General features: G+C 38.0%; 1 protein-coding gene across 1 annotated transcript; it reads left to right on the top strand.

Moving 5' to 3' along the window:
- Window positions 1-98: 98 nt before the first annotated feature.
- LOC139722266 (uncharacterized) lies at window positions 99-27167 on the top strand. The gene is made up of 2 exons (XM_071633577.1): window positions 99-839; window positions 26064-27167. Exons 1-2 carry the CDS (start codon window positions 99-101, stop codon window positions 27165-27167), a joined length of 1845 nt encoding a protein of 614 aa, XP_071489678.1.

Below are 27167 nucleotides of genomic sequence, written 5' to 3'. Positions count from 1 at the left end.
CGAATCACTGTGGTCTGTGCTTGCCGGCCTGTGTTGTTGCTTTGACGTTTATATGTTGTGCTCTCATCTCGAGTCAGAACAGTCATCTCAAACAAGTTATGTTGAACGCAGAACGTCCCAGTGTGTCAAAAGCCCGACTGATACCGAGGAAGCGAACGCACGATAAGGGTCTCTACCTCCTAGAACCAATCGATGATCACAATTACCAATACTTCCATAACCCCGTAAACACTTGCATGAAGAAAGAAGAACCGTCGGATGTTTTCATGCTTATTCTGGTTACATCGTCACCCGCCAACCATGAACGACGCCAGCTGATACGCCGCACCTACGGGAGAAACTCGTCCTGGCCCTTCGATAAACGAGGAGAAACAAAGACTCTCTTCATTCTCGGAGTCACGGACAAGTCTATACAGGAGGTCATTGATGACGAGGCCTACCGTTATGGGGACATCGTCCAGGAGGACTTCACAGACAGCTACCACAATCTTACGCGCAAAACTGTGGCGGCGTTCAAGTGGGCCAACCGATTTTGTCGCCATGCCAACTTTGTCATGAAACTGGACGATGATGTCATGCTACATCAGAAGCGGCTATTGGAACTCCTTCAGGATCAACCAGCCGGGAACTTCTCGGCAGGGGAAGTGCTCGTTAACACTCCCGTAGTGCGGAAAGCCAAGAGTAAAGATGGCAAATGGTATCTTTCGGAAGAATATTACCCCAACCAAACGTATCCTCCTTATATGAACGGCCATATCTACCTGTTATCCAGTGATCTGGTGGAAGCTGTTTATCAAACTGCCGTCCAGACGCCCCTCTTTCCCTGGGAGGATGTTTTTGTTGGAATATGTCTCCAAAAGTTGCGTGTGGAATTAACACCAATCAGTTTATTCTTACGTATCAACTACCCTAGATTTGTCGTGGATGATGACAAAAAGATGGTCGCAAGAATGAAGCATTTTTTCGCAGTTGCTGACATTTCCCCATACCTCATGGAGCTGATGTGGAGAGCATTTCGGGTGGAAACACTTTAGCCTTCCTTCCAAACACACTGCACCATGTATTTCGTCTTTTCGTTAAAATAACGGAAGGGAGCGTTAGGAATCAAGATCACTATGTTAGAGTTTGGATTTGAGTTCGGATTATGAATAGTGAAGGTGAATTTACATCATTCATAAGGAAGCACATATGAGGTCAACACGCGTTAAAACGATTTTCAAATTTAGTACATTACTAATATGCTCCTGCATGTACACACAAGCTCTTCTATTTCAAAATATTTTTTTTTCTGTGAAAGTGCAATGTAATCGTCTGGTTTTATTTTCTTTCTTTTTTTCTGTGTGTTTATGTGTGTGTGTTTCCAACTACGAGGTATAATATTACAAAATAGGGCCAATACATAATGTCCAGCTGGGAGACATACATAGAATACTGCAAACATATAAAACATAGTGGTAGATCTATAAAAGTTGGAATATTGGAATGAATGCTAAAGAAATATGAAGGAACCTACTAAAAAGCAAGCTTGTGTAGCGTAGGTCCCACTTAAATTCGAGCTACAGATTGAGATGAGGAGCACGGGTACAACAAATGACCGAAACAAAGAGAGAAAATACAAAAAACAAAAAACAAAAAATAAATATGCACTGATATTGCAAATTCTTCTTTCATGCAGGCCTGGGGGTTGGATAAGCCACATGCTGTAAGCGGATGAGCCGTTATCTTTTTGGCAGTAATAACAAATGTGAATTTGTTATTACAGTAATAACATTTTTTTTTTTGGGGGGGGGGGAGGGGGATAGATTTGATACCAAATCAATTATCTCCACGTTATATGCTTAGGAGTCATAACCTATGTTGTTTGGTTTTATAGTTTACGTTACAATTCATGAAAGCGCATTAACTCTTTATGTGCCACGTTCGGACACCCGACTCAGTCGACGGCGTGCCAACTTAGCATATTCTGCTCAAACGCACAAACTCGCCCAAAACGATCGATAAATCGCCAAAATGCCCCAGTACAATGGAAGAATTTCTCGCGATTCCATTCTTTTCACAGGTAGCTTGCATTTTATGTGGTGCTTGACTATCAAGGGAAGTTCCTCACTAGATTTGCGAGTAAATTCTAAGTTTCTGGCACTGTTTTGTGTGCAAACGTCATGCCTTTTATACAGTAATGTAGCTACATACCAATGGTCATTACTTTTAGAAAGAAAGTTCTTCATTAATTAAGAGTACAAATTACATCAAGACAAAGTTTGACTTTTTCTTTTTAAAGAGAAACATATTCTCAGCGAGGTTGATGCCAAAAGAAGAAAAATAATAATTTCAAATGAAGAGCTTGATCTCAAAGCAGGTTAAAGGGTGTGTACAGTTCTGGTTGAGGTGAGGATTTAGCTGTTAACGTTTTGAGAGATATTCAGAAGCCACTCTATGAGACGTCAAAGAGCATGCAATTCTAAGGGATATCAAAAGTTTATTTGATGAAAATCGGCTTGGAAATGGCTGAGATATCCAAAAACAAGGTGAAACAAAGAGATCCTAATAAAAGGCGTTACCTGTCGCCTTTTATTATTATCACTTTTTTTTTGGGGGGGGGGGGGTATCTCAGCCAATTGAAAACCAATTTTCATCAAATAAACGTTGAATCCTTCTTAAAATTACATACTCTTCAATATTTCATAAGAGGTTTCTTATTATCTGACTTAAGAATGTTCAAAACGTCATTCCCAACCTCAACCAATACCTTTCAGAGCAATTTTCAGCCTTCTTGAAATAAGTTCATCATTACTTACAAAAGGAAACCAAAGCTTTCCATTAATACCTATACTTATTTTTTTACATTGTTTTATACTCCCATTATTTGTCTTTGTCCGCAACACCAAGTTATTCAATGGCACCGTTATATCAATTCTATAGCATTCTTTCTTAAACACGGCAAGATCTGCACAGTCTGGTTTGAGCGATATTCACGTGGTTCATTAGTTCATTCTTTATATTGATTTTTGCACTGGTGTAATTTCAGTTGGTCAAGATAAACATATCCGTTCTCCGTATAATTCCATGCCTATGAATTCGGGAACCTACAGTTTTACAAGCGTCATTGCTTTTATGTAGGCTCCATCATATTTCTGACATTTACTTGTGACATCCTCAGATGATATGACCATATACATTTGAAGAGTTTGTTCGCAAAAACCGATAAGTCCATTTTTGAAGATTTTGAAGTACGGTCTCTGTCATAAAGTACAAAATAATACCTTTTAAATGACATATTGGTCACTACAAAGGTACATTTTGAAGTTATGGTCAAAAGAAGCAACAATTTTCTTATTATTCTCTTTATATTTCTTGACCTTTAATCGCAAATATCTCCATTTGGCAAATATGGACTTATCGGTTTTTGCTAACAAACTCTTCATTTGTGTTAGGGAGCCTAAATATGCTTTTATTTTTTTTTCTTTCTTCTCCAATCAAAAGATATGATTGTATATTTGTATTCTTGTTTTATTGTCACTCATTTTGTAATACCATCACTGAGAAAGTGGATATATGAAAATAAACTTTAACTAAACTTGAACTAAACTTATTTCATGAAAAGAGATATCCTTGAAGTGATGATTAAAAGTGTCCAACATTGTCTCATCATTTCAATTATTTTAACTTTAATCGCAAAAGTGAGTATTTTAAATCAACAACAGTGGAGGTAATCCGTTCGAAATAAAACTTTTCAAATACCTATGTTATTTCTGGCCAGTTTTCTCGGCCAATTTCGCACTTTTGTCACTTCATCCCTTATGTAACAAACACACGGTCACACAGTGTGGTTTACATGAAAATGTCCCAATTTCACACAGTAATCATGAAACATTGGGACATTTTCACATAAACCACACCGTGTGACCGTGTATTTGTTCCAAGGGCTGGGATAGAGGGTTCATTTAATTTAGCAAAGTCCTCGTTATCGAACAGACTGTCTTTCAAATTGCAACTTGTGATCAATTTAGCATCTTGATCAATTGAATTTCCACATGTGACTTTCAAATTTCCAAAACGGGTATTAACAAATTGGCAGGTATCATAACTTTAAGCCGAAAAGAGTATTCCAGTCATTCGATTTCACGACGGCCAGTTAAGTTCCAAACGTATTCTTTTATGTTAATTCTACTTTGAAAAAAAAAAAGGTGTTAACACCTAATCATGCGTATTCCAATGTGACTTTCTTTCCTCAACACACTGCACACTGCAGTGCGTTGATGAAAAAAAAATAGTTTGACCTTATATAATTCGAGTTTGATGTTCTGTAACGCCCCCTCCCTTTCATACACAACATTATAGACCTACAGGTACATGTACCAGTGTTACAATTTCAATTTATCTTCTTACAGTCATGGCAGGACAAGTTAGATACAGACGTATATCTCAAGAAGAGAGAAAAAGAATTATAGAAGCATTTTAGGATCATAACCTTGACAACCTAATTGTGGCTGACACACCCGAAACAAAGTGCTCAACGGCCAGATCAGTTTTGGCGATATTTATACACTGTATATCTTCGCACTGGGGGCGTAATAAACACATTATGATATAAGACTATAGCATGAATTCGAAAGAACGAGTGCAGCATGTAGGTAATTACGTGACTATATCACTGTAAATTGAATGCACTATCCATTTTTGCTCAAACAAAATTGCACACCTGTCAGCCACAGCGAGCGATGGAACTTAATACTAAATGTCACGTCATGGCCAAGGAACCAATCGAATAGCCACATCCCTTTTAGCAATAGAAATATTTAAAAAAAAGAAAAAAAAAGAAAGAAAGTTAATGTGTGATTGGGTTTCCACTTTCCGGTCAAAATCTTTACTTTTCAAGGTGTTGGTGTTTAAGTTTCTTATGCACAATATCATTTAGGTTTTCCAGTCCAATCTCATCAGATTTGCATTCGATTTAAAGGGGCATTCCGGACGGTTTTCATAATTTCACATCATGCAGTACATAAATCGGCAGCTCCATGTATAGATTCGCGGAATTTATTTTAGTCCTTGAGCAGAGAAACCAATAAACTTGAAATCTTAAACAAATTACACTGAACAGTGTTGCAGAAATGTAGCAGTGTAATTCCATTACAATATTACTTGCTCAACAAATTCACCTGTGAAAAATCTATGCACGCCTTCTTCTTTTGTTCTGTTTCCTCGAGCCCCAACTCATGCATTCTTATGTTGAGGCTGCCATGTCATCATCCTTGTTCATTACAATTTGTTATGAATTTTGAAAACATTCTTATTCCTCATCCTCAATTATAGATGTAACACTTACGGAATGGTCATATTTCTCAAATTTTTACACGACCTAGTCGTCCCGATGCATAATGTATGTTGTGGACCCCAGCTCTTTGTGGATTATTTTTACCCTCCTCATAAAATATACGTCGCTCGATCCAGGCGTAGAACGTTTCTGTTGTTTTTTGTTTGTTTTTTAAGTATATCTCTATATCGACAGTAAGATACATTGATATGTTACAAAAATGGAGCGCCGTTTCGTGCTTTGTATCCATCAAGTATCATTATGCCTCCGCCACGAAGTGGTGCCGGAGGCATTATGTTTTCGGGTTGTCCGTCCGTCCGTCCGTCCGTCCGTCCGTCCGTCCGTCCGTCCGTCCGTCCGTCCGTCCGTCCGTCCGTCCTTCCGTCCGTCCTTCCGTCCTTCCGTAATGAATTTTGTGGACAGGGTAACTATCAAAACCTTTTGAGGTATCCTAATGAAACTTGGCATGTATGTGTATAAGGGGGTGAAGTTGTGCCTATCAACTTTTGGGTGCATATGCTCAAGGTCAAAGGTCAAAAGGTCAAGGTCAAATGCTTAAAATTTCACTATTTCCCCCATATCTATGCAATACCTGAAGATATTTTCTTGAAACTGAGTGTATACATGTATTACCCAATTAAGATTCTCTGGTGAAAGTTTGGGGTCATGAGGTCAAAAGGTCAAAGGTCAAAAGGTCAAGTAAAATGTTAAAATTTTACTTTTTTCCTCTGTATCTTGGAAATTGTTCAAGGTATCTTTATGGAACAAAGTATATATGCATGTACTGACTGGCAGTGGTTATCTAGGGAATTTGGGGTTCATGTTGTCAAAGGTCAGGGGTCAAAGGTCAAGGGCAATACTTCAAAATGTTACTATTTTCCTTGTATTTATGCAATGCCAGCAGGATTATTTTTTTTTTAAACTTGATGTATGCATGTATAACCCACTAGAGATTGTCTGGGATTTTTTTTTTTTTGCCAAGAAGGTCAAAGGTCAAAAGGTCAAAGATCAAGTGAAAGTGCTGAACTTACTTCTTTCTCCATATCTCGGAAGTGGCTCAAGTTATCTTTAAACTTTATTTAGTACATATTTATGTATGTTCTGCCTGACATTGATTCTCTTATGAAGCAAAGGCCAGATGAAAATGATAACAATTTACTGTTCAATACAGAAATTGCACTTTTTCTCCATACCTTGACAATTACTCAAGTGCGTAAACTTATGAAAGGGTCAAAGTCAAAGTTAAAGTTCTTAAATCCCCAAATACATGCTCTCCTATTCATCCAATTAAACATAGGTCAAGGAAGGTGAACATTCGATACATTTGTGACAAACATGTCATTTTAATATTCTGCCAATTTTGTGAAAATGTAATCACACATTGTCCACATATAATATAGACCTATTAGGAGAATCATGCATTATGGCGGAGGCATACCAGTCGCCATAGCGACATTTCTAGTTTTCTATTTGATTTGATTTCATATCATTTCATTTATTTCATTTTATTTCATTCATTTCATTTCATTTCATTTCATTTCATTTCATTTCATTTCATTTCATTTCATTTCATTTCATTTCAATTCATTTCATTTCAGCACGGCACATGATTCAGCCAGACGGCTGTTCTCCCTCATGTCCATGCATCATGAGGGGAAAAAAATTGACATTAACGTACATGTTGTATTTCAAAACATATACACATGTTCATGAAAACATAAAATAATAACATACAATTAGACGACACAATTCATAACTATGTATATATATATATATATATATATATATATATACAGTGTATATATATATATATATATATATATATATTTACAGGAAAAATGAATACATGCTCGGTTTACTTGAAAAAAAAAATGAATCAGGGATACAATGTCCTTTTGGTGTCAGATACAAATTAAAACTCTGTCTCTAACCGCTCAGAATAATTATTGTTTGCTGTTTTACATATGCTGGCAATGTATTTCATAATTATGGGCTTTGATAACTAATAAAACTACTTTGCCTAAAGCAGGTTTTGATATACCAGTATAGTAACCTGAATATCAGTGTTGTATTCCTAAATCTCAGTGTTGTATTTCTTCAATCATAATCAAAGATTTTCAACTCAAACATCAAAGGGTTAAATTATTAACGACTATATACATTATTTGAAGTTTTATTTGCAACAACATTTTGAACATGTAAGAATCATAACACAATTGTATCTACATACATATGTAAAAATATATATATATATATATATATATATATACTTATATGTTACTCCTTTACAATATAGCATGATTAAATGATGATATTTTAGAGTTGAATATGATACATGTAGCATAATTCTACAAAGTTGCTGCTGTTAACAAGGAAACCAAAAGTTAGCACAAGTGCTAGTCGAGATTGGTCACCTTGATCTTCATACTAACAGCTAAACACAAAAGAAAAATTATTACATGGTTAGTTGTGCAAAGCATGTTTGTTTCTTCTCATTTCACTCAAGTGTGTCAACATTAATTCGTGAGTATAACAGTTTAGTGGGATATCTCGAATTTACCCGCAACACTGATTTTAGAGAAGGATTTTGAAGAATTTGAAGACGCTTTATGTTTAGTATTTGACCATATAACTTTACAATAATCACAATTACTTTAAATGATGGAGAAATGTAATGGCCGTTTCAAATGTTTAAAGATATCTCATTCTCTTCAAAGGGGATGGCTAGTAATTTATCAGTGGGAATGTTGGGGAATGATTGTTCCAATCCTTGCGGGATTTATTTAAGAGTACATTATATATCTTTAATTATACATATTTAAATAATATGCAGTTAATTGCTGTCACTGTACAGGCCGCGATGCTAACCTGGAAACATTAAACTGCACATTACTTGAATATGAGACCATTCTGAAGCAAATAATTTTCACACAACAATAGATATATAATGTACTCTTAAATGAATCCCACAAGGATTGGAACAATCATCCCCCAGCATTCCCACTGAATCCCACTGATCAGCTACTAGACATCCCCTTTAACAATTACAAATTTCTAACAGTGGGTTTACGTAAATGTTCAATAATTATGATAGCTCCAGTCTCGTGACTGATCAATATACACTCTAAGATATTTACAATGAGGAACTTGAATTATTCTCTAACATTGGTTACACTCGCATTCAAATTCACTTGTTTAACATTTTTCTTAAACCCTATCAGCATAGTTTCACATTTTTCTAAATTGAAGGCTAATCGATTACACGCAAGCCAATCTGCAATACGGGTCGTATCCTTCGATCTGTTTCACGTTTTACCAGACACATAAATACACGTGTCGTCAGCGTATAATGTAGGCGATGAACATTGTTAGCAGTGAAGGCAAATCAGTGACAAAGATTGTAAACAACAGTGGAACAAGATTGGACCCTTGCAGGATTTCACATGTTACACCAGGTTATTTCGATTGAAAACCATTCACCTCAGTATATTGTGTGCGATTGATGAGGTATTCCTTAAACCATTCACAGGCTTGTGGCGCCATACAAATCATATGCAGCTTATCTCCCCGTTTAGCGTGGTCCACTGTATCAAAGGCTCTTCTTGAAGGACAAGTTCACCTTCATAAACATAAGGATTGAGAGAATGTAGCAATATTAGTAGAACACATCATTGAATGTTTGAGGAAAATCGGACAATCCGTTCAAAAGTTCAGAATTTTTGAAGTTTTTGTGCAGTAACCACTGGATGAGAAGACTATTGCAGTGTGTGAATAACTTAGATGTCACATGCGTACAACAATATAAGGAAAATATAAAGAGAATTTTACAAAATTTCATCTTTTGAAAAAAGTACACATTCCCCTGACTCGTTACCGACAAATGTTATGGGTAATATTATTCCCCCTGCCTTTAAAAAGTGGCAAGTCAAGTGCTCTTTTATTATGCGAAAAAAGTGCAAATATGTTGAATTTTCTTTACATTTTCTTTATACTGTTGTACGCATATGACTCACAAGCTGTAGTAGTCTCCTCATCCAGCGGTTCCAACACAAAAATTTTAAAAATTCATAACTTTTGCATCGATTGTCCAATTTTCCTCAAACTTTCACTGATGTGTTCTACTAATATTGTTGCATTCTCTCAATCCTTATGTTTATGAGGGTGAACTTGTCCTTTAAGTCTATACTGACAATTCCTGTCATCCTAACATCATCCATACAGGAGAGCCAGTCTTCAGTAACTTTCATAGCGTGGTCATTGTGGAATGTTGTGGACGAAAACCTGACTGGTTTTTGTTAATGGCGTCAACTGAATGCAAATCTATTGGAGCAAAATTGTGCACAATCTTTTCAAGCATCTTCACAGCAGACTGGAAATTGGTTGGTAGTTATTGATATCTGTCTTCTTTCTTTTCTTTTCGTTTTTATAAACAAGGATGATTTTTTTTTTTAACGTTCAATGAAGTCGGAATTTTACCAGTCTTGATGGACAAATTGAACATAAAGGTTAAGTGTTTAATAACATATCCAGGAACGGCTTTTAGCATACTAAGTGGTAGCGTACCCCCTTCATTGGATTTTTTTTTTATTCGGTAAGGCCCATGTGTTCGACACTAGGTAAAAACGGCCCACGAGTTCGACAGATACAACACGGGGCTTAATGTGTCGGTCTCGTCATTTCTCGTGGGCCATGTTAGCTTAGTGTCAAACTAATGGGCTGTATGACTTGTGAGCTGTATGACTCGTGGGCTGTATGACTTGTGGGCTGTATGACTCGTGGGCTGTATGACTCGTGGGTGTCTGTCTCATGACGTGCATCCTTCTGAACTCATCAATGCACCATCTTCACCAGTCCTTGTAAATATCCTGGATCTTCATCTTTTTTTTCTTCGATGGCATAACATGCTTCCATGATTTCCGTACCTCGTGAAAACTTGTCATTCGTTGAAACAGTCTTCAGGCCTTAGTGATATACCCAGATTTAACCTTTCTTATTTCTTCAGTGACCTTATTTCGTAACATCCTGTTCACATTCCAATCTGTATCTCCTTCCGTTCTCTTTGCTGGTTTTTTTTTTTTTTTATTTCTTGCATGAATCAACTCTACTATCATTCTTGCTATCCACGGAGATTCTTTTCTTTCTCAATCTATTCTTTTTAATGGGATCATAACATTAACCCGCTTACGAATGTATCATTTACATCATCTTTGGTTTCCAATACGTGCCAATTAATGCCGATAAATTTCTCGAACGTATGCTTCCATATCTATACGCTTCACATTACGTACCATGACATACTTGTGTTGGTCTGGGGGTAGCTTCTGATCTTTGTTCCGATCCCCACGTCCAATGGATTAAATAGTGATCACTGAGAGCTACATGAATAACTCCCCTCTGTCTTATTCTATCAGGATTATTTGTAATAATGAGATCCACTAATGTTGAAGTCACATTACAGTGGGGTCATCCCACTAGACCGACACCCACGAGTCATATACAGCCCACAAGTTCGACATTGAAAAGAGGTCCACGAGTCATACAGCTCGCGAGTCATACAGCCCATGAGGACGACACTAGGAAAATAAAGCCCATGAGTTCGACACTAGGTAAAAACAGCCCACGATTTCGACAGATACAGCACGGGGCTTAATGTGTTGGTCTAGTGGGCCTTCTTTGCTTATTGTCGAACTCATGGGCTGTATGACATGTGAGCTGTATGACTCGTGGGTTGTATGACTCGTGGGTGTCGGTCTCGTGACGTACACCCACATAAAGTTCGATCATAAAGTAGCCATAAGCCATAAATTTCGATCTAGCATATCACAGTTTATATCACCACGTTCATGTTGACGTCGTCAATTCTCTGAAAAAGTGCCTCAAAATTCTGAAACTTTTCTACACCAGAGTTTGGCGGTCTGTACCAAACCAACACAAGTATATTTTTCATGTCAATAAACTTCATTTCAATCCGTATTACCTCTCATCTCCCAAATATAGACGTAAGTCGTAATTAATGCTCGACTTAATTTATGCAGAAACTCCTTCTCCATACCTGTCTCTATCTTTGCGAATGAGATCATAGCCATCTATTTTGAGTTTAGTATCATCAATGTTTTCATTTTCATGCGTGCGTTTCACTTAATGCGAATATCTCAAGGAGAAATCGTTCATGCAACAATCGGATCTCTTCTATTCTTTTAACAAAGACATGCAGTTTAGATGAGTAAATGAGAATCCTTTGCACTGACGGACTTTTTGAATCTGAACAACTGTATGGTCATCTTTACACGGACTTGCGTAACAACCTTCCTGCTCGTTTACAACACTAGAAGTTGGCGCTGCATAGGTATCATCTAACAATGGTTGAAACGGAATTTCTTTAAATAAGCACAGATCACCAATCCAGTCACAGTCAGATTCAAATAATTATTCTTCTATGAATATTTGTGCACTTTTAATGACAACACGTCTGGCAATATGCACACATCAAACCATTTTGATTATTTTTAACAGGAGTGCTACATTCAATACACGGAAATCTATCCGGCATTTTATCGGAGATACAAAGTATATCGCTCACTTCATTTTAAAACAGTCAGTTGTGCTTGCCTTCCATCTTCTTAAGATCTACAATTGTGGATATTGGGAATTTCCTGTCGTCGTTTGTCAGCGCCTTGATTCTGCCATCCACGGTCCAAACTCGTTTAACCTTCACATGCTTTCGCACCTCACCGATTAGTCATCTCGTTGACGTTGACCATGCACGGCTCCGTTTCATACAACTTGTTATCAGTGACAACTGTCACATTTCTATGACAAATTTGCTCTCAGCAGATTAGATGCAGGGATTTCAGTAGCTTATCACAACCATAACAACTTGTCACTGTTTTATGAAGTTGTATGAAACGGGGCTCAGATCTTCGTGGATGGACATACGCGTTACTTTGAAGTCGGTGCGCTTCTTGTAGATTTCCATTTTCTTGTAGTTGTATAGTTCGCTAGCTTCACGATGATCGGCCTTCTCTTCTGCCTGTCCTACTCTCGCGGAGTAACGAGATGACTCCGATCAATGTGCAGCGGCGCGATGTCGATGTTGACCTTCTCCCTTACGTCGATGACCAGCTAGTCCATTGCCTCGTCTTTATGTTCCTTGAAATTTCTTGAATTCCTTGAAAGCGAAGGCAATTCCTGCGACAGTATTGTTATTGACCTTCACAAAATCGTTCGAGGTGATCGACCTTCTTTTGCAGTTTGTCAAATGTTTCGTCGAGTGAAGTGATCTTTTGTTGGTGGTGTTGCTGAAGGTTGTCCTATTCATTATTCTCACATGATTATATGTGGTGTTTGATTCTGTTCTTGATATTTTTACTGAAACTACAAAGAGTCAATTAAAATATGAGTTTGCGTCCAAGTGAAATTCTTGGAGGCTAACCACAAATTATATTTTGTGTGATAGATATACGAACAAATTGTTTGCAACTATGTTATGGTACACTGTAAAAACATCGGTGTTAGATTTAACACCACGGGTGTTAAATCTAACGCTCTAACACAAATCTAACACAATCTCAAACTTCAACTAGAAATGTCGCTACAGCGACTGGTTATACCCCCGCCAAACAACATTTCATAAGCTTTGGTCAAAACAACATTTCATAACCTTTGGTCAAAAAACTGAGGAAGTAGTTAAATCCGCTAGATCTTTCCTTGATCTTCTGCCATTTATATGCCGTTACCATGGCAACGTACTTTCGGGTACTGTCGAAAAATGCGTCTTGCACATCTACAACCAAAGGCACACATCTGTACCAAGTTTCATGGAAATTGGGCAAAAACTGAGGAAGTAGTTTGCAACACAAAATTTTCCATCATTTTGGCTCATAATATGTGAGCTGTTACCATGGCAACATACTTTTTGTCACTGTCAAGAAATGTGTCATGCTGACCTATATCCTAAGACAAACATTCAATATGAATTCCATGAGAATTGGAAGAACACTGATGAAGTAGTTTTGCCATGAAGCATTTTGCCCTATATTTTACCAATAACATGCCGTTACCATGGCAACGCACTTTTTGCCACGGCGGAAATATGTGTCTTGCACATTAAGATATTCAGATGAACATCTGTACCTAATTTCATAAAAATTGATCAAAAACTGTGGGAGGAGTTCGCGACGCAAGATTTGTACCCATTTTTGCCCATAATATGCCGTTACCATGGCAACGTACTTTTGGGTACTGTCAAAAAATACGTCTTGCACATCTACAACCCAAGGCACACATCTGTGCCAAGTTTTATGGGAATCGGTTGAAAACTGAGGAAGTAGTTCGCGACGCAAGATTTGCAACGGACCGACCGCCCGACCGCCCGACCGCCCGACCGACCGCCCGACCGACCGTCCGCTGATTCCTATATACCCCCTTCAAACTTCGTTTGGCGGGGGTATAATAAAGGACCACACCCACAGGTGTTGAAAATGCACTGTGATGGTGTTGAAAAGTGTTCACCTGACACTTCGTGGTGTTAATTTGACACTGTACCTGGTGTTATTTTGACACTGTACTGGTGTTAAGTCAAAAATGACACCACATGGTGTTGATTTGATATTTGTTGGTGTTAATATCAGTGGTTTAAAACCCGTCCAGCTTCAATAAGAGACCACACCAGCTGGTGTTACTTTGGTGTAAATTTATGTTCACTTTTTTTCAAAAATCTAGTATTTTAATGTAAAATTCTTGATCGTCTTGTTTAAATTAAAAATCAACAAGAAGTGCAGTTACTAAGAAACTCTTCAAAAAACAGTTTACAATTTGGAAATGACACCCGGAGGTGTTAATTTAACACCATAAATGAGCACCGAAAATTTAACACCAGCTCGGTGTTCACTATTTAACACCGGACTTTTTGCAGTGTACGGTAACCCCTGAACTACCCAAGGGACCTTCCTTTGATACCACTGAAATGATACATTAAGAAGTGCACTGTATTTATTGTGGTCGATTATATAATTTAGATATTCATATTCCAATACGTAAGATTAAAAAAGATAAAAGATTCCGAAACTTCCTTGGATTAAAAGATTGACTATAAAATCGAGTAACAGAAAAATAAACTTTTATTATAGATATGAATATAATCCTACTGAGCAAATTAGATTGAAATATGTTAATTATAGAAACATATTTACAAAAGTTCTTTGAACACAAGAAAGGAAATACTATACAAATCACCTTAATTTATTTAAGCATGACATGGGCATGACATGGCATTGTCAATATGCTTCATCTACTAATTCTGTCCGTTTTCGAGATGTTCATTCATACTCTAAAGCAGAGGCAAAGGTTGTGTATCAATGTAAATGTTTGCGTTTAAAAGTGAATTTAATACGAGCTATCACCTATATGAGACGGATTATTAAGTGTCATTTCAACTTACATTGAGTTTGCATATTCAAACACATGAGCAACTAAACAGAATATGAACAACAACGAAAATCACCATTGTTTATGTTGTAAATATTTGTCTATTATTAATTTGAATCCCTTAACGCTCTTCATGACGGTTCTAATGCGAATTTCAATGCCTTGCACAAGCATTTTTATTTTGAACGCCCTTTTTACACGTTTATTTGATAAACTCATGAGATTGCATGCTTATGATATTATACTGAATGAACTAGCTACCTTTTTGAATGTTGATCTCGGTGATCATCAAAATTAACTCGAACTTGAATGACCGCATTGTTAAACATATTAAATTCAAATCTATAAAAATTAGGCGGAAAAACCTCCAAAATGTGGAAATTGTTTTATCATTAACTTCATGAACATTAGTGCATGGGCAACAAGTGAAATGTCATTAGAAAGGTTTTTTTTTTTTTTTTGGCTCTTTCTGATGATGACTTACCTGAATAAGTTTAAAGGCATCATTTAACATTTGCAGACGAAACAACAGACCAGCTTAATATAGTGCTTCAATATAGTTCTAATATGTGAGTTATAGGGATAGAAACAACCAGTGTATCACATGCGACACAAGAATCTTTACCAGTATAATCAACGCTAAGAACTGATTACCCACGCCGATGAAAATCGGCAGGGGGTTATGTAAAGGGTTCCGTATGTTTGTTTGTTTGTTTGTTTGTTTGTTTGTTTGTTTGTTTGTTTTTTTTTGTTTGTTTGTTTGTTTGTTTGTTTGTATGTTTGTTTGTTTGTTTGTTTGTTTGTTTGTTTGTTTGTTTGTTTGTTTGTTTGTGTACAAGATAACAAGAGAACGGGTAAACGGATTTGCACGAAATGTTCAGGGAATGTTTGGATAATGACAGGAAAGAATCGATTAGATTTTGGTGATAATCGGTTGACCCTTGCAAATTCTGTGTGACCTTGAAGTTTTGACCCCATGGTATAGTGACCATTCCGAAAATTTCCCGTTTCTCACTTTGCGATTTTCCGCTACCATACGAACACATAAACTCCCCAACGATCCGACTTCGCTGCTCAAATGTTCGTAAGAATTCCGAAATTTACGTTTAGGCCTATTTGAGGGACTATGTCCTTCTAGATTTATGAAAGTTCGTTCTCCGTCATCACAAACTGGCCCGTATTTTGATGATTTTTCAAATTAACATTGATTGTTTTTTTCGTTAGAGGAGCATTTTGCTCGGTCGCAGTCACACTGCACGATATGCGTGCTCAATGTCGATGCGTGTGCAAGGCCGCTGAAAATGCATCGCGCTCTACACTGTTGGTGCAAAATTGCACCGGGGACGTTGCGGCGCTCGTTGGTAGCCGAATACTGGTGCAGTAGACATTTGCATTCAACCCTTGCATTGAATAATTCCCGTAGACACTAATCATAGGGGTAATTGCCTAGGGGGTACGTAAATTTTGTTTTTCTTTTTTGCTTTTGTGGATACCATCAAAGATCGTACACTCATACGACCTTTGATATTTGATGATTTTTCAAATTAACATTGATTGTTTTTTTCGTTGGAGGAGCATTTTGCTCGGTCGCAGTCACACTGCACGATATGCGTGCTCAATGTCAATGCGTGTGCAAGGCCGCTGAAAATGCATCGCGCTCTACACTGTTGGTGCAAAATTGCACCGGGGACGTTGCGGCGCTCGTTGGTGGCCGAATACTGGTGCAGTAGACATTTGCATTCAACCCTTGCATTGAATAATTCCCGTAGACACTATTTCATAGGGGTAATTGCCTAGGGGGTACGTAAATTTTGTTTTTCTTTTTTGCTTTTGTGGATACCATCAAAGATCGTACACTCATACGACCTTTGATATTTGATGATTTTTCAAATTAACATTGATTGTTTTTTTCGTTAGAGGAGCATTTTGCTCGGTCGCAGTCACACTGCACGATATGCGTGCTCAATGTCAATGCGTGTGCAAGGCCGCTGAAAATGCATCGCGCTCTACACTGTTGGTGCAAAATTGCACCGGGGACGTTGCGGCGCTCGTTGGTGGCCGAATACTGGTGCAGTAGACATTTGCATTCAACCCTTGCATTGAATAATTCCCGTAGACACTATTTCATAGGGGTAATTGCCTAGGGGGTACGTAAATTTTGTTTTTCTTTTTTGCTTTTGTGGATACCATCAAAGATCGTACACTCATACGACCTTTGATATCATCACACTCTCGGCTTGCTATAATCAAAATATCCCGTAAGAAAACGGCGTATTTCTCGATTTTTAGCGCTTTTTCCGCGACCCGTCGTGTAGACAATACTCTTAAAACTGGACTTAATTCGCGCGCGCTTGGAAAAGTTCCGATTCTGCACTTTTGACGGTGGAATTTGGGATTTTCGATGGATTTTTGGAGGAGACTTAAGGACTTTCCTGTACGTGAATGAGTGTTAATACCGTATGTGTAATGATGTGATTTGCGTGTGATGTGACTGTAGAACCAAAGATCGTACACTTCAGTGTACGATCTTTGGTAGAACTCACTGGCTGGTGATAAAGCACACTGGCAATTAAGTGGCCGAATTCTGGTAGATGACCGAATGCACATTATGTTTACCCCGACTTTGTACTTAGGCGTGGGTCTGCCGCCTTTGACGGCCCCTCTCTAGTTTATATATATTTTAAAAATGTGAACAATAGTTACAATAACATTGTTTCTAAAATAAATCGTCTACGGTGATGGTTTATTATTATTCATAACAAAACAAAACAAAACAAAAAGGGGCAATTTGATCTCCTGGCCCAAAACCATTAAAAATGTACAATTCAGGTTATGAAATTTTGAAAAAATAAAGTTTTCTCAAAAACATTCCAACAACGAAAAATTGCAAGAGGATACACTGAATATCAACTCAAACAAAAATGAGCAACAAATGTTGCAAACTTTTTATGTTCTGATATTTGAAGCTGAACATGAAAATTTCACCACTGTAACTTGCGTTACTGCGCTTATTTTTCTTTGACCATATTCATTCTGTTTAGGGATGGACAATGCAACTATCCTTCTATTGGTGGATAGTTTCGAAGATATGACCATTCTTATTTCAATGTGCCTTCTATATTTTTTCATTCATTTGATGAGGCACTGTAACCGTGAATTAAGATGTTGATAGATATAATGGAGGTTGTTAACCATATGAAGTTAGATTGTTTCCTATATCTTTTTTATTCGGACACATAGAACTTGCAGATAACTGCCAAATTATTTTAGATGGATTTGTCCTACACATATTCTCAAACAATCTCAGTCACCATATGACAAATGAAAATGTGACGGTTTAAACCTTGGTAACGTTTGTTACGCATATGAGTCACGTATGTTACATAAACATACTAAACACTAAAAAAGAAGATAAATATTAAGAGATCTAATAAATATCAAGAGTACCAGCGTTGCAAGACCTTCAGTACTTCTGGAAGCAGATTTATTTAATTGTCGTCTGATGTTATCGTCCGTATAGTATATACATTTGGCCTTAAATGAAAAATTGGAATAAAATATCTAAATTTCAAGAGTTTATTTTGTCTGAATATTATGAGTTTCACTGCAAAATTACCTGTTGAAGTGCCGTGTTCAAAACCCAAGGAGTACATTTATATAAGAGTCACAAAAGACATTGTCAAGAAGCCCTTAAATGTATCAGTGTGTACTATAAACAATTGTAACGTATGTTTCAAATGTTTCCAGATTGAAATATTAATCACTCGAAAGTGGAGATGCATTGGAAAGTGCATTAAAAAGGAATAATACATCGCTAAACAACATTGCACAGTGTAAGTGCTCAGACTGCAGGGGCGTCACCAGCTTTTTTTCAAGGGGGGTGCGTTTTGACACTAAATGTAACGAGATTTTTTGGACAGACATCTGGAACATAGGAAGCTCTCAATCCCTAGACTTTTACGGTTTTTTTGAGGGAAGCCAAGCAGGGAAAGGGCACCTGCGTATCTAGGATTTCATCTTGAGGGGGGGGGGGGAGCGAGAGGAGTGAGCGAGGGGGAGGATGTGGGAGGGAGTGTCCCCCTCCCACGGTGAGCACTTTTTGCATTTTGATGTTGTAAATACTCGTAGTGCAATTTGATGCAAGTTTTTTGCGTGTTTTATCGACTTGAAACAGTCCCACTTGTTTAAGGTATCAGTACATTTTGAAGTAAATTGTTATTGAACAATTTGCCTATAAATGGTATAATCTAAATAAACTTCTAGTAATAATTCTTACACTGATGTCATGAACGCGACCGAGCCCGAACTAGCGGAACGAGCAAGGGGGGAGGTTGTGGGAGGGAGTTGTCCCCCTATAAATGGCTTATGGAATGACGGTGTGAAACGACAAATTACTGGCAGCAATATCAGGAGAATGGCATAACGACTACATGCGAGCGAGCTTGAAAGTTTTGACATTTTACAGTCCAAAAACTGCCGTTTGTAGCCATTTTTTTTTTTTTTTTGATTTGGAAATTAGGGGGGGGGGGGCGCACCGGGCGCAACTGCTGGCAATTACAGGCAGCAACATCAGGTGAATGGCATAACAATTAAATGCGAGCGAGCGAAGAGAGCGAGCTCGAAAATTGTGACATTTTACAGTCCCCAAACTGCCATTTGGAGCCATATTTTGCGCAACTGCCGGCAATTACTGGCAGCAACATCAGGAGAATTGCATAACAATTAAATGCGAGCGAGCGGAGCGAGCGAGCTTGAACATTTTGACATTTTACAGAAAAAAAAACTGCCGTTTGTAGCTATACTTTTTCGCTTTGGAATTTAAGGGGGCACATCGGGCGCAACTGCTGGCAATTACTGGTAGCAATATCAGGAGAGCATAACGATTACATGCGAGCGAGCGGAACGAGCGAGCTCGAAAATTTTACATTTTACAGTCCAAAAACTGCCGTTCTTAGCCATATTTTTTCGCTTTGGAAATTAAGGGGGGGGGGGCACCGGGCGGAACTGCTGGCAATTACTGGCAGCAACATCAGGTGAATTGCATAACGATTAAATGCGAGCGAGCGAAGAGAGCGAGCTTGAAAATTTTGACATTTTACAGTCCCAAAACTGCCGTTTGAAGCTATATCTGTTTTTTGCTTTAGAAATTAAGGGGGACGCACCGGGCGCAACTGTTGGCAATTACTGGCAGCAATATCAAGAGAATTTAAATGCGAGCGAGCGGAGCGAGAGAGCTTGAAAATTGTGACATTTTACAGTCCCCAAACTGCCGTTTGTAGGTATATTTTTCGCTTTGGAAATTAAGGGGGGCGCACCGGGCGCAACTGCCGGCAATTACTGGGAGCAACTTCAGGAGAATGGCATTACGACTAAATGCGAGCTATAGCGGAGCGAGCGAGCTTGAAAATTTTGACATTTAAGAGTCCAAAAACTGCCGTTTGAAGCTATATTTTTTCGCTTTGGAAATTAAGAGGAGGGGGGGGGACGCCCGATGCGCCCCTCCCCCTGGATCCGCCACTGGTAGTCAAGGATGTCGGTTTATGTCCATGACTGGGGGAGGTATGACTAGCGAGGTGGCGTCGAAGTGACCAAGCGGGGGAAGGATGTCCAAAATCTGCACTTTAGAGCATCCCCTGCTCCGTATCGTACGGAAGTACAGTACGGTCGATAAATAGTAGATATGTATAAAATTATTGCTGCCAGAACCAGGGGTGCGAATTGTTTTTGCCAACGAATTTTTAATTTCTTTTTTTGGTCCCTGGTGCAAAATATTAAAAAAAAATAGAAAAGAATGATTATTTAGCGTCCGGCGTTGAGGTCGCTCGCTGACTGATTATTATTATTTTTTTTTTTTAATAGGATCTGAAGGGGGTGCGTTCGCACCCAACGCACCCCCCCTGGTGACGCCCATGGACTGGTCAGCACTTAACTGTTTAGCATATTAAAGTTTACATCAATAAGGTACATCAGGCATAAGAGTGAAAAATGTGAAATAAATCACAGCGAGCCTATGAAGTTTAAAATGCAAACACCAGCACTGCTTTACGATTAATAATGCATGATTATCACGAGTTTCATTAATGAGCAAACCATGCATTATTGTTGCGTAAAACGTACAGATTTCTTGGCACATTATTCCATAATGTGCCAAGAAATCTGTAAGTTAAGCAACAATGATGCATGGTTTGGGTAATAGTCACATAAATACAGAATTAAGAATAATTCAAGAGTGATCACGTAAATAGACAGCTTTCTCACGGTTTTAGATTGAGAGTATAACTGACCTATGACACACTAGTCTATAAACACAACAATGATAAACACAAAAAGGCGCACCTTTCATGATTTGGATGCCCCCTCTTTTCTTTTTTGGAAAAAGGCAATGCAAAAGGCATGGAAATGTTAAAAGAACAAATTGCAATTCTTCTATTTCCATTACATAGAAAAGTTCGGTGACATATAAAATGTCTTTGATGTATATTACATCATTGTAAAAGACAACTGTAGACTCACAATCTGGTATTTTTCTGCAAAAGGCAATTTCAATAGAAGGTACTGAGTAAGAGACAATGTAGGAGAGAAGAATGCAAAAGTGGCGAGTTGTATTAAAGTGAAATGATATAACAGTTGGTATAAGAGCGTTAGTATAACGCTTTCTTCTATTTTCTTGGCTAAACTTCATATTTTCATTAATATCTCGGAAGAGTTAGATTGGGTAGAAATTCTTATGGATGATTTTCGGTGCATAAACAAGGAAATTTACATACATTTCATCCTTTCAATTTGATATCTACAAGCCAACACTTTTATCCAGTACCTTTCATTGTACAGCATACATAAGTATACATCATTAGCAAATTTTTAAATTTGTGAATCAATTTCCATGTCAATCCTTGTCAATCAAGTCGACATTATCACCTTCATTCACCCTTTGCTGAGATCGGTTTAAGCCTTCTTTTATTTTCTTGCTGAAGGCTCTGTGCTTTTTGACTCTTTCATTGTTTTCTGCGCTCTTGCTTTTTCCAACTCTTAAGATTTTCCACAGGAACGTAATACTTTTTTTACACGTTGTTTCTCGGATTCACTCTCTGAAAAAAATATCTAGTGAAAATATTCACTCTTGATGGGATGAATACAAAAAAAGAGTGAATTTAGAGTGAAAATGTTCATTTTCACTCTTTACCTCAGGGACCACTCCTAACTCTTCGAGTGATTCCTGAGCTCACCCCAAAATGAGTGAAAATGAATTTTTTCACTAAAAATTCATTCCAATTTTGCTCTAAATTCCTTTTTTTTTTGTAATCACTCCATTAAAAGTGAATATTTTCACTCAATTTTTTTTAGAGAGTGAGGAAGGCTTCTTCTCCAATCTCTTCCTATTTCCTTCTTCAGTAATTGGCCTGAATCTTGGCTCTTGATTTTCCCATTTTGACCTCTTGGAACCTAAGGAGTAATGATAAAATTCCCTTAACAGAGAAATAAGAACATCCATACTGCAAATCCGTAATAAGATATTCTTACATAATTACGTAACCTACGTTACCTCTAATTACAAGGAATGAAGTGTCACATAATGAATTTGGTACACTACAATCACTATAACTTTGAAGTAAATGATATGATAATTAAAATGAAAACCATTGTTTTCATAATTTATGTAATCATTAACATACATATCGGTTTGATTTAGAGTGATTGAAACCTACGTTACCAGGGTATTCAGGGCCTCATTGACAATGATTATCGCCAAAAAGAATGGTTAGTGCAAGCCTAAAATCGAAAAATGTTTTTCATCTGTTTATTTATGGATATTAGTCTTTTTTAGGATAAAGCTTTGGTGAAAAGTACGACAGTGAACATGCAGATGTAAAATTGAAACTTACGTTACCTTAAGTGAAACCTACGTTACAATATTGACCCTACGTTTAGGTACCCTAATGTGATATAAATATCTGAGTGAGATGTAAACTTGTTATTCTCCTCGACAAAACAAACACCAAAGAACTTACTTATAGTAAAAAAGTACCAATATTTGAATGTAATTACGCTAAACATGACTTTGAAAATATATATACCGTTCGCTCAGATACTGAGAAAGATCTCGTGCAGTCTATTCCCTGTGAGTCGTCAACGTGATGCGCCATTTTGTCGCAATGACTGTTTCTAAGCAACTATGGAGTATAGATGGCTCTAGATAGCACTTGTTATCGATGAATGGTTGCAATGTTAGTGAATCTAATCAAGATTATTTTTTCGGGGGTAACGTATGTTTCGGTAACGTAAGTTACATTTGACCTTCGATGTGACTTTTTCAAGCGATCAGTAATGGCTCATAATTGAAAACTCAGTGGAGAGATTGGGGTACCGTATGCCTATGTTTGGTAACTTCCTTGTAACATTTTCATTTGTAATTTTCCATAGCGGTGGTAACGTATGTTTCATTTCTTAACCATACGGTCTGAAACGTGTTAGTACGTGAAGCTTTTTCTCTGCAGCAGATAACCAGGTGGCACAACTATTGTTTACAGCATTGGACGAGACTACTTTCTAAGTTTTTGGGACGGATAATTCACAATTTCAACCCCAGGGAATGTTTTAAAGGAAAATTTGAAATCATGGTAACGTATGTTTCAAAGGCCTTTGCGACAAATTTGACTTATAAAATAATTCAATTGAATAGTTTTCAATTATATTTCTTTTTATTCTAACGTGTAGGCAAATGGTTTAATTTGCTTTAGAACAAGTTATAATGAGAAAAGATCATGCTTTCATTTGCATAATATTAACATATCGGCAAAATTATTAATTTGCGACATGCTGTTTTTGGCGGGTTTACCATCTTTATGAATGCATAACTTCCGAAAGAATCATAACTGGATGTTCAAATTCTCGGCAGTTCTAGTTAACAATGTACTAACGATAACTATTACCCGAAACTTATGACAATCGGTCGTTGCTTTATTTTTTCTTTGGTAAAACTATTGCGACAAGTATTTCACTAAATTGTACATATTTAGTGGTTTTGAACCTCTAAGTACTCTCCCCAAGAAAAAACAACAGCAACAAAAGGGGACCCCAAGCGGCCCGTATCATAGATTCGCCACAGTGCGGATAATAGTCTTATTAGCTCTGGACAATTTTTATCGATTTTTTTTTACGCTGCGCGACGATAGGCGTGTTTTTTGTTTTTTAAGCCATGTGATGGCGCGATCCCGAGAACTCGTACTGCCCATCCACCCCCCCCCCCCCCCCTCCACACCAGGCAATCCCGAAAGAACGGCTGTCCCAGAGCCTCTGAGCAGCAGATGTCGAGATCGCAGTTCTTGGGAACTCCATGTCCAACATGAAATGAGACTTAAGTGGCAATATCTTTAACATCATTTAAAGGACAAGTTAACCTTCGTTTCATAGACATGTGGGTTGAGTGAATGCAGCAATATTAGTAGAACACATCAATAAGAGTTTGAGGAAAATCGGACAGTCCGTTCAAAAGTAGTAGTTTTTGAAGTTTCTGCTCAGTAACTGCTGGATGAAAAGACTACTATAGCTTGTGATGTCACATGTGTACAACGATATAAAGGAAGAATAAAGAAAATTCAACATATTTCCATTTTTCTCGCACAGCAACAGAACACTCGACTTCTCTCTTTCAGAAGACAGGGGGAATAATATTACCCTTAACATATGCTTGTAACAAGTCGAAGAAAGGTGCACTTTATTCAAAAAGTAAAGTTTTGTGAAATTCTATTTTTATTTTCCTTATATCGTTGTGACATCATACACTGTAGTAGTCTTCTCATCCAGCAGTAACTGAGCAGATACAAAAAAAAATTTCATAACTCTGTCCAATTTTCCCCAAACTTTCACTGATGTGTTTTACTAATATTGCTGCATTCTCTCAATCCTTGTGTATATGAAGGTGGACTTGTCCTTTAAGTATTCATATTCACTAAATGGGATACTTTAAGTCCTGCCAAGAGTATACGCAGACATAGCCAAAGCCATGACCGAGACCATGAATTTTTCGTATTTAATAGATTTTAGATTTAGTCATAATTATAATAACATCACTTGGCATTCAAAATTACTGACAATGACCAAATTTGATTGAATATTAATTAATATTGAAAACTTGTTTTCAACTGTGATGTATGAAAAACCTAGATATTTTATCTACAAACGAATGGTAGTTATGTTTGAAACAACCATTGAACAAATACTAAATTACAAATCAGATTGTTATTCGCCGAAGTCAAACGTGAATCATTGTCTTGCATTATTTTCAATTGTTTTAACATTTCAATCCGTTTATCAGTTTAGTCATGAGAGCCTTTATGAAGTAAGTTTAACTAAATGAACGTAACTGTGATGGTATACGGAACACTCTCCCTAAAAAGGCGCGTGCGGCGTCATTTCAGGAAGCAAACTGTTGGATTAGCGACACCGAGCTTCCATTACATGGTGCAATTTTTTTTCTCTCTCTCTGTCTCCTTTCTTATAAAACACAACAACAACAACACATGGTTCTAATGTGTTAACGGATTTATTTCTATTTTCCTTGTATCATCTTTTTTTGTGGGGGGGGGGGAGCATACAAGGTAAAAGATATCATATCTTTAAGACCTCATTGTGGACACAGAAGTAGCATTCCTGCCTATTAACACATGAAACATTAGGGCCTACTTAAGAACAGCCCTATACTTTCCAATGTGTAGTATCACTCAAAAAGTTCACCAACCTAATGCAAGGCTACCTAGGGCATCATTCTTCGCGTACAGAATGATGTGGGGTGCACGTAAAATATATATAAAAGGCGCTTGCCTTGGTGGGACGAATGAGAGTTGCGTAGGTACAATTGATCTGACCTCGCTTGTTTCATCATCACTTGGCACTGCCAAAAGCGTTTGGGAATCATAACGTTTCATCTCCCGAAGTACATAATTCCGGCAATGTCTCGAAGATTTGGCGAGGAGATGTTAACGTTGAAGTTATATCTTTCTTTCAAACATTATTAGCCCTGCGTAGCACACTCACCTTCTGTCCCCATCCGTTAATATCTCTAGCGCTCCCTGGGTGAGCTACCCTCATCGACCTACCCTCAGTGTGAACAATGAGCGACATCGATCTTGACCTATTTGAAGACTTGCCGAGTATAAAGACCGAGTAAAGAATGCACATAAAGACAGAGACTGAGATGCTTGCCTCGACCTGGGACGTATTGGTTCCTTTACTTTGGTTTCTGAAAGCAGAAAATTAAGAAGAAGAAGAAGAAGAATTGGAAATAATATTTGCATTTCATTGCTATTTCTACGTGTTTCCGCTACAGCAAGACTCGGAGGATAACGCGGACAGTATGAATATATTACGCAAACAAAGTCTTGTTCGTCTCAAGCCGAATCAGCGTCTGTGTTTGGTGGTCTGTCTTGTTGCCTTTGCGTTTATATCTTGTGCTCTCATCTCGGGTCAAAACAGTCATCTCGACCGATTAAAGTTGAGCGTCGTGGGTCCCAGTGAATCACAGACCCGATTTCGACAGAGGAACAGTGAGCGCGATAAGGGTATCTACATGTACCTCCAAGAACCGATCGACGATCACAATTACCAATATTTCCATAACCCTATAGACACCTGCATGAGGAAAGAAGGACCTTCGGATGTTTTCATTCTTATTCTGGTTATATCGTCACCAGGGAACCATGAGCAACGCCAGCTGATACGCCGCACCTACGGGAGAAACTCGTCCTGGCCCTTCGATAAAAGAGGAGAAATAAAGACTCTCTTCGTTCTTGGAGTCACGGACATCTCCAAGCAGGTTGTCATTGATGACGAGGCCTACCGTTACGGGGACATCGTCCAGGAGAACTTCATAGATAGCTACCACAATCTAACGCGCAAAACTGTGGCGGCGTTTAAGTGGGCCAGCCGATTTTGTCGCCATGCTAACTTTGTCATGAAAATTGATGATGACGTCATGCTACATCAGCAGCGGCTACGGAGAATGCTGCGGAATCAACCAGCCTTGAATTTCTCGGCAGGCGAAGTCATGATTGATACTCCCGTAGTGCGGAATGCCAGCAGTAGCGAAGGTAAATGGTACCTTTCGGAAGAGTATTACCCCAATCAAACTTATCCACCTTACCTGAACGGACATTTGTACGTGCTATCCAGTGATCTGGTGGAAGCTGTTTATCATACTGCCGTCCAGACGCCCCTCTTTCCATGGGAGGATGTTTTTGTCGGAATATGTCTCCAAAAGCTGCGTGTGAAATTAACACCAATCAGATTTTTCTTACGAGTCAACTATGTTAACTTTGTTGTGAACAATGACACCATGATGGTCTCAAGAATGAGGAATTTTATCGCAGTTGCTGACATTTCCCCATACCTCATGGAGCTGATGTGGTCAGCGCTTCGCGTGGAAACATTTTAG

This window comes from Diadema antillarum, unplaced genomic scaffold (assembly GCF_040938485.1).
Source record: "Diadema antillarum isolate AM-2024a unplaced genomic scaffold, OU_Dant_1.0 scf00000014, whole genome shotgun sequence".
Classification (NCBI taxonomy): Eukaryota; Metazoa; Echinodermata; class Echinoidea; order Diadematoida; family Diadematidae; genus Diadema; species Diadema antillarum.
Note: the sequence above shows the minus strand (reverse complement) of the source record. Positions and strands in the feature narration are given on the sequence as shown.